The sequence below is a fragment of the Diabrotica undecimpunctata genome, chromosome 10 (genome assembly GCF_040954645.1).
Source record: "Diabrotica undecimpunctata isolate CICGRU chromosome 10, icDiaUnde3, whole genome shotgun sequence".
Classification (NCBI taxonomy): Eukaryota; Metazoa; Arthropoda; class Insecta; order Coleoptera; family Chrysomelidae; genus Diabrotica; species Diabrotica undecimpunctata.
Genome location: NC_092812.1, coordinates 80,291,901 through 80,297,900, shown reverse-complemented (window position 1 = coordinate 80,297,900; position 6,000 = coordinate 80,291,901). Strand labels below are relative to the sequence as shown.

The following is a 6,000-nucleotide window of genomic DNA, read 5'->3' as shown; positions in this document are numbered from 1 at the left end:
AGGATGGAAGAATGTTTTGAGGTAGACCAGGGCTCACGAAGGGTTGTAACATCAACTGATGATGATGATTTACAGTAAAAATAATAAATGGTATTAAAATGCCACAAGAAAATAGTTTCAGAAGAAAAATTAGAACATATTAGAAAATCTTGAAATCATAGCAAAACACCAGTTCGGGATCCAACTGCAACACATCACAGAAACACAGGACAAATTCATCTATTAATTTATAATTAGAAAACTTTTTCCTAAATGACTATAAACACTTCTTTGTACCTCATCACTAAGAGTACTCTAGTGTCCGCTCAGTCCAGAAGGGGGTCCATAAGGGGGACCCAAGTGTACTTGGTTGCCTCCTGTACCTCATATATACTCTAACGACATGTGATATTACCATAGTCGCATATGCTAATGATACCAGCAGTTCAACCTCTCACTTTAACCGCAGCATTGCATCGCCACATCTCATAAGAATCCTAAACCATATCCAATAATGGCTGATGAAATGGTTCGTCAAAGTAAATGCAGGTAGGTTCATATAAGTGATTTTCACAAGCCAAAGATACAACTGGTCACTGGTATCTCCGAACAATCAACCAACTTGACAAGAAGATGTCAAGTATTTGGGTATGCAATAAATAGGAGACTTTAATGGACACAAACATATCTTCGCTTATAGAAAGCAACATGGGACTTATACTAGGCAAAATGTCTGATCATTTAGTATCCAAACATAGGCTGGAAGCATCTTATTAGGTGCATATCAGCCCACAAGATGGATAGAGCAGAGGAAACATTCAACCCAAGCTGTATAATTATACCTGATATCCAGACAGGTCTAAAACTTCAGAATGGGTGGGTGCAGGAATCTACAGTACTGGTGAAAATGTAAACATTTCAATTCCGCTGAGAAATTAACACGAGACCATTTGAGCTTATACGGATCAATATACGCACATTATACATTCTAGAGTCCACAGAAACCTGGAAATGGACATCAATAATACCAAGTTTGGATTCCAAAATGGACTTGGAACAAGAGAGGCGTTGTTTGCACTGAACGTTATGTCTCAAAGATGTCTTGACATAAATCAAGAATTATTCATGTGTTTCATAGATTACAACAAGGCCTTTGATAAAGTGCGGCATGATCACCTAATCAGACTCCTGACAGAAAAGAATTTAGATAAACGAAACATCCGACTAATAGCAAATATGTACTACAATCAGAAAGCAGTAGTGAGAGTAGAGAATAATACCACTGAAGAAATTGAAATAAAGCGAGGTGTGAGACAAGGGTGTATACTGTCACCAACCCTGTTTAATCTCTATTCCGAAGACGTAATGAATAGAACACTCTCTGAGCAATCCGTAGGTATTAAAATAAATGGTGTTAGATTAAACAATCTGAGATTTGCCGACGACACCGTTCTGATCGCAGAAACACTTAAAGAGCTACAGACATTGGTGAATAAGATAGCAAACTGCAGCGAAGAATATGGACTATCTTTGAACATAAAGAAAACTAAATTTATGGTAATATCGAAATCAACACAAAATGTCCAAAATTTATATTTACACAATGAAATTATCGATCGAGTTGGCAAATACAAATATTTAGGCACTTTTATAAATGAAGACAACGATAGCTCAGCAGAAATCAAAATAAGAATAGAAAAAGCCAGATCCATATTCACTAAAATGAAGAGAGTGTTCTGCGGAAGAGATTTGAGCCTTGAAATGAAACTTCGCCTGATGAGATGTTACGTACTTTCTGGGCTGTTCTACGGAATGGAGTCATGGACGTTGAAAAAGATTGATACCAAAAAATTAGAGGCATTTGAACTGTGGATGTATCGCAGAATCCTGAGAATATCATGAACCGAGAGAGTCACAAATGTCGAGGTCTTGAGAAGAATGAATAAAGAAAAGCAAATCATATTTACGATCAAAAAACGAAAACTGCAATAATTGGGACACATTACAAGAGGCGAAAGATATGAACTGCTTCGAATAATTATGCAAGGGAAAATAGCAGGAAAAGGGTCCATAGGAAGAAGACGAAACTCCTGGCTAAAGAATCTACGGGAATGGTATAGCTGTAGCAGCAACGAATTGTTTCAGTCAGCAGTTTCGAAAATACGTATAGCCCTGATGATCGCCAACCTTCGGAACGAAGATGGCACTTGAAGAAGAATACGCACATACAATAGCAGTAATGGGGGCTCCCAGACGCCCTTAGGTAGTCTCTAGACTAGTATGCCAAGAAAAACTTGATCGACTGGCGGAATATAATAATATCACACTGGTACGGGTGCCAGGTCATCGAGGAATCCACGTCAATGAGAGAGCTGATAAACTTGCTAGAAAAGGATAAGTTACAAAATACTTCGGTCCAGAGTTGGCCTTAAGAGTTCCAAAAAGCACTATCCAAACATAAGCACAACATAACTCCCACTGAGGAAGTATACCCAGTCAAGCTCATAGCAACATGTGTATTGTCAGGATAATCTTAACAGACTTTACTAATGAGGCTATTTCATGGGGGCTTAAGCGGCAAACTCTGTAGCAGAGAATCTGAAACAGTCAACTATATTTTGCATAGTTACGAGGCATTAGATCGCAGGTGGCAAACACTTTTTGACTACAAAGGTATATGTTACCCATCCACTAGACCTGTACAAGCTTGTAAGCGGCTTTAGAATTCTGGGATAGGTATCATGAATAACAGCTATGACCTGTCAAGACACGACTTTTAGAAAAAAGCAGAACGCAGAATACGCTCCTAATATACAACGTAATCATGAAGTTCATCTGGTGCCATGGTATACAACTCTGGGGCTTATCTTGCAATTCTAACACTCAAATAGAAATATTCCAATCAAAGTCTCAGAATGTCTTTGGTCAGTCATACAACAAATATTGAAATTTTCCAAATAATAAGGAAAAAGGAAGAATCAATCTATTAATGAAAGAAACTATAAATATTTCGGACCAATTACGAGAAATCATAAGTTACCGAATAACTTTCTACAACTCGGCATTGGAATCAACACCAGCTCTCTTAAATATTTGGCCTATCTTCTGTAACTTTTTTGCTGGTTTGAAGATGGATTTTATCACGTTTTGGTAAAATTTGTCAATTACATCCATGTATATTTAGAAAACACCGGCTGCGACTGCTCTTTAATACTTGGTAAATTGCTACTTTTTAAATATCTGCAAAATAACTGTATTCCCACTCAATAACGTTCCTTAAACGGCTGTAATATAATAAATATAATAATCAAATAATTTTGTTGATGTTTTTCGAATTAACCTTAATATTATAAAACTGTAGGTGTTATATTTACTAATAACAACTAAAAATAATGATCAGTAACGAATATTTAAAGCGGTGCTAGAAACACACAACTCTAATAGAGGCCAAACCTTCATTTCCCGGCGCGGCCGCCTCGCCGCTTACTTCCCTTCTCTCTCTAACGCACTCTTACCATTAGGACCGTCGCGTCGCCTTGACGTCGCTGCGCTGCGGTAGTGGTATAGTGCTCCAGATTCCGATTACATGCTGAAACTTTAAATGAAGATGGTATAAGATCGTGCGCACACCTTTTCCTTATTTACATTATTGTAATTGACATTGTGCACAGTGAGAGTCAAGCATGTATGGGTAAACGGACATCTGGATGCAATCTGACCCCCGACTTTGTGATTGTCACAAAATAAACAATACCGTGGCAAGAACTCACGTCAGTCAGCTGGGCTTCCGAAACCTTTGATTATTGCCGATGAGTGAGTGATCTTTTTGTGGTTCATAGTGCATTATAAGTAAATCTATAGACTTTAGAAGAGATTAGAAGATAGTTGATAGTGTGCGAACATTCCTCCTCACAGTATGGCCTCGGTCGCCGCTTGGCTGCCATTCGCGCGGGCGGCGGCCATAGGTTGGGTGCCCATTGCTACGCACCCTTTACCACCACCCCCTGTACCAAAAGACCGCAGAAAGACCGATGATGAAAAATTACTTATCAATGTATCGGGACGACGATTCGAAACTTGGAGGAATACGCTAGAAAAATACCCAGACACTCTTTTAGGTTCTAATGAGAGGGAGTTCTTCTACGATGAAGACGTTAAGGAATACTTCTTTGATAGAGACCCTGATATTTTTAGACATATTCTTAATTATTATAGAACAGGTAAATTACACTATCCTAAGCATGAATGTTTAACTAGTTATGACGAAGAACTAGCGTTTTTCGGTATACTTCCCGATGTTATAGGAGACTGTTGTTATGAAGATTATAGAGATAGAAAACGTGAAAATGCTGAAAGACTTATGGACGATAAGCTTTCAGAAAACGGAGACCAACATCTTCAACAACTTACAAATATTAGACAGAAAATGTGGCGTGCTTTTGAAAATCCGCACACTTCAACTGCTGCTCTAGTCTTCTACTACGTGACAGGATTTTTCATAGCAGTTTCGGTTATGGCCAATGTTGTAGAAACAGTACCATGTGGAAGTAGACCAGGTGGAGCAGGATCTCTGCCTTGTGGAGAACGTTACAAGATAGTGTTTTTCTGTTTGGATACAGCATGTGTCATGATATTCACAGCAGAATATCTGCTCCGGATGTTTGCTGCACCAAATCGTTATAAATTCGTAAGATCAGTGATGAGTATCATAGACGTAGTTGCTATTTTACCCTATTATATTGGACTAGGTATTACAGACAATGATGATGTATCGGGTGCATTTGTAACTTTAAGAGTATTTAGAGTTTTCAGAATTTTTAAATTTTCAAGACACTCTCAAGGGCTTCGGATTTTGGGCTATACGCTCAAATCTTGCGCTTCCGAGCTAGGGTTTCTGGTATTCTCTTTAGCTATGGCGATTATTATATTTGCTACAGTGATGTTTTACGCGGAAAAAAACGTCGGAAAGACCTTCACATCTATTCCAGCTGCATTCTGGTACACCATCGTCACTATGACGACTTTGGGGTGAGTAAATCTTAACTTTTATACTTTTATTTCATCAAACGTTTTGTTTTCACATAAATTTGGTTTTATTCATGTAAACTAAATATTAAAAAAATAGTTATGTTTATATAAAAACATTTTTTCTTGTGCGTTTGTATAAGCTATATAAAAATCAATGTTTTAAAATGTTAACATTAAATAAGTTTTTTATCTATAACCCAATTTTTATAATTTTTTGGATAAGTAGAAGTAAAATCATCTTAGATTCATTCACATCGTCCATATATATTCACATTATACCAGGAAAAACAAAATTATGATTCTATCGTCTATGTTTATGACAATACAGCTTTTTGATGTCACTCAACTTTCTTATGTATTAGCCCAGTAAATGAACGCGAAATACGGCGATAGACTGTAATTTTCCATGTCACCACCGAATTGCATGAAAATTTGGATTTAGGTTCTACTTACCCTCCACTTCACTTTTGGACTTGTGCCGTTCGTTGCTTTTCATTTTTTGAGGGTGAAAACTACCCCTAGTAGATAACTCGTATAATTGTAAATTAAAGCAGGTAATTGATTCAAATCATTTTTAATGATGTCAATGAATATCAATTAACATTAAACAACATAATTTAAGATTTTATCACGTCAATCTGGTTAATCTCGTTAATTATAACCCCCTAGATTAGTTATAATTAATTCAATGTCAATGAATACCTTGTCTCTACTGATTTGCATGAAAATTTGGATTTAAATTATACTCACCCTCCACTTTAAAACTGAACTTGTGCCGTTAGTTCTTTTTTATTTTTAAGGGATAAAAACGACCCCTATTAGAAAAAAATCATATAATTGCAAATTCAAGCAATTTGGAATTATACAGTGACATTAAATTTAGATTTCTTTACTGTTTTAATTTTTTACCATATAATTTCTACCCTTATTGAAACCATCCCTTGCGAAGAAATTCGAATAGTTTTAGTAATTTTTTTCGTTGTTACTATAAAC

General features: G+C 36.6%; 1 protein-coding gene across 1 annotated transcript in view; it reads left to right on the top strand.

Moving 5' to 3' along the window:
- The first annotated feature begins 3,604 nt into the window (after positions 1–3,604).
- Shal (Potassium voltage-gated channel protein Shal) overlaps positions 3,605–6,000 on the top strand; it is a 126,323-nt gene continuing 123,927 nt past the window's right edge. Inside the window, exon 1 of the mRNA XM_072546896.1 lies at positions 3,605–5,007. Within this exon, the coding sequence (XP_072402997.1) occupies positions 3,896–5,007 (1,112 nt within the window). The 5' untranslated portion in view covers positions 3,605–3,895. The remainder of the gene's footprint in view (positions 5,008–6,000) is intronic.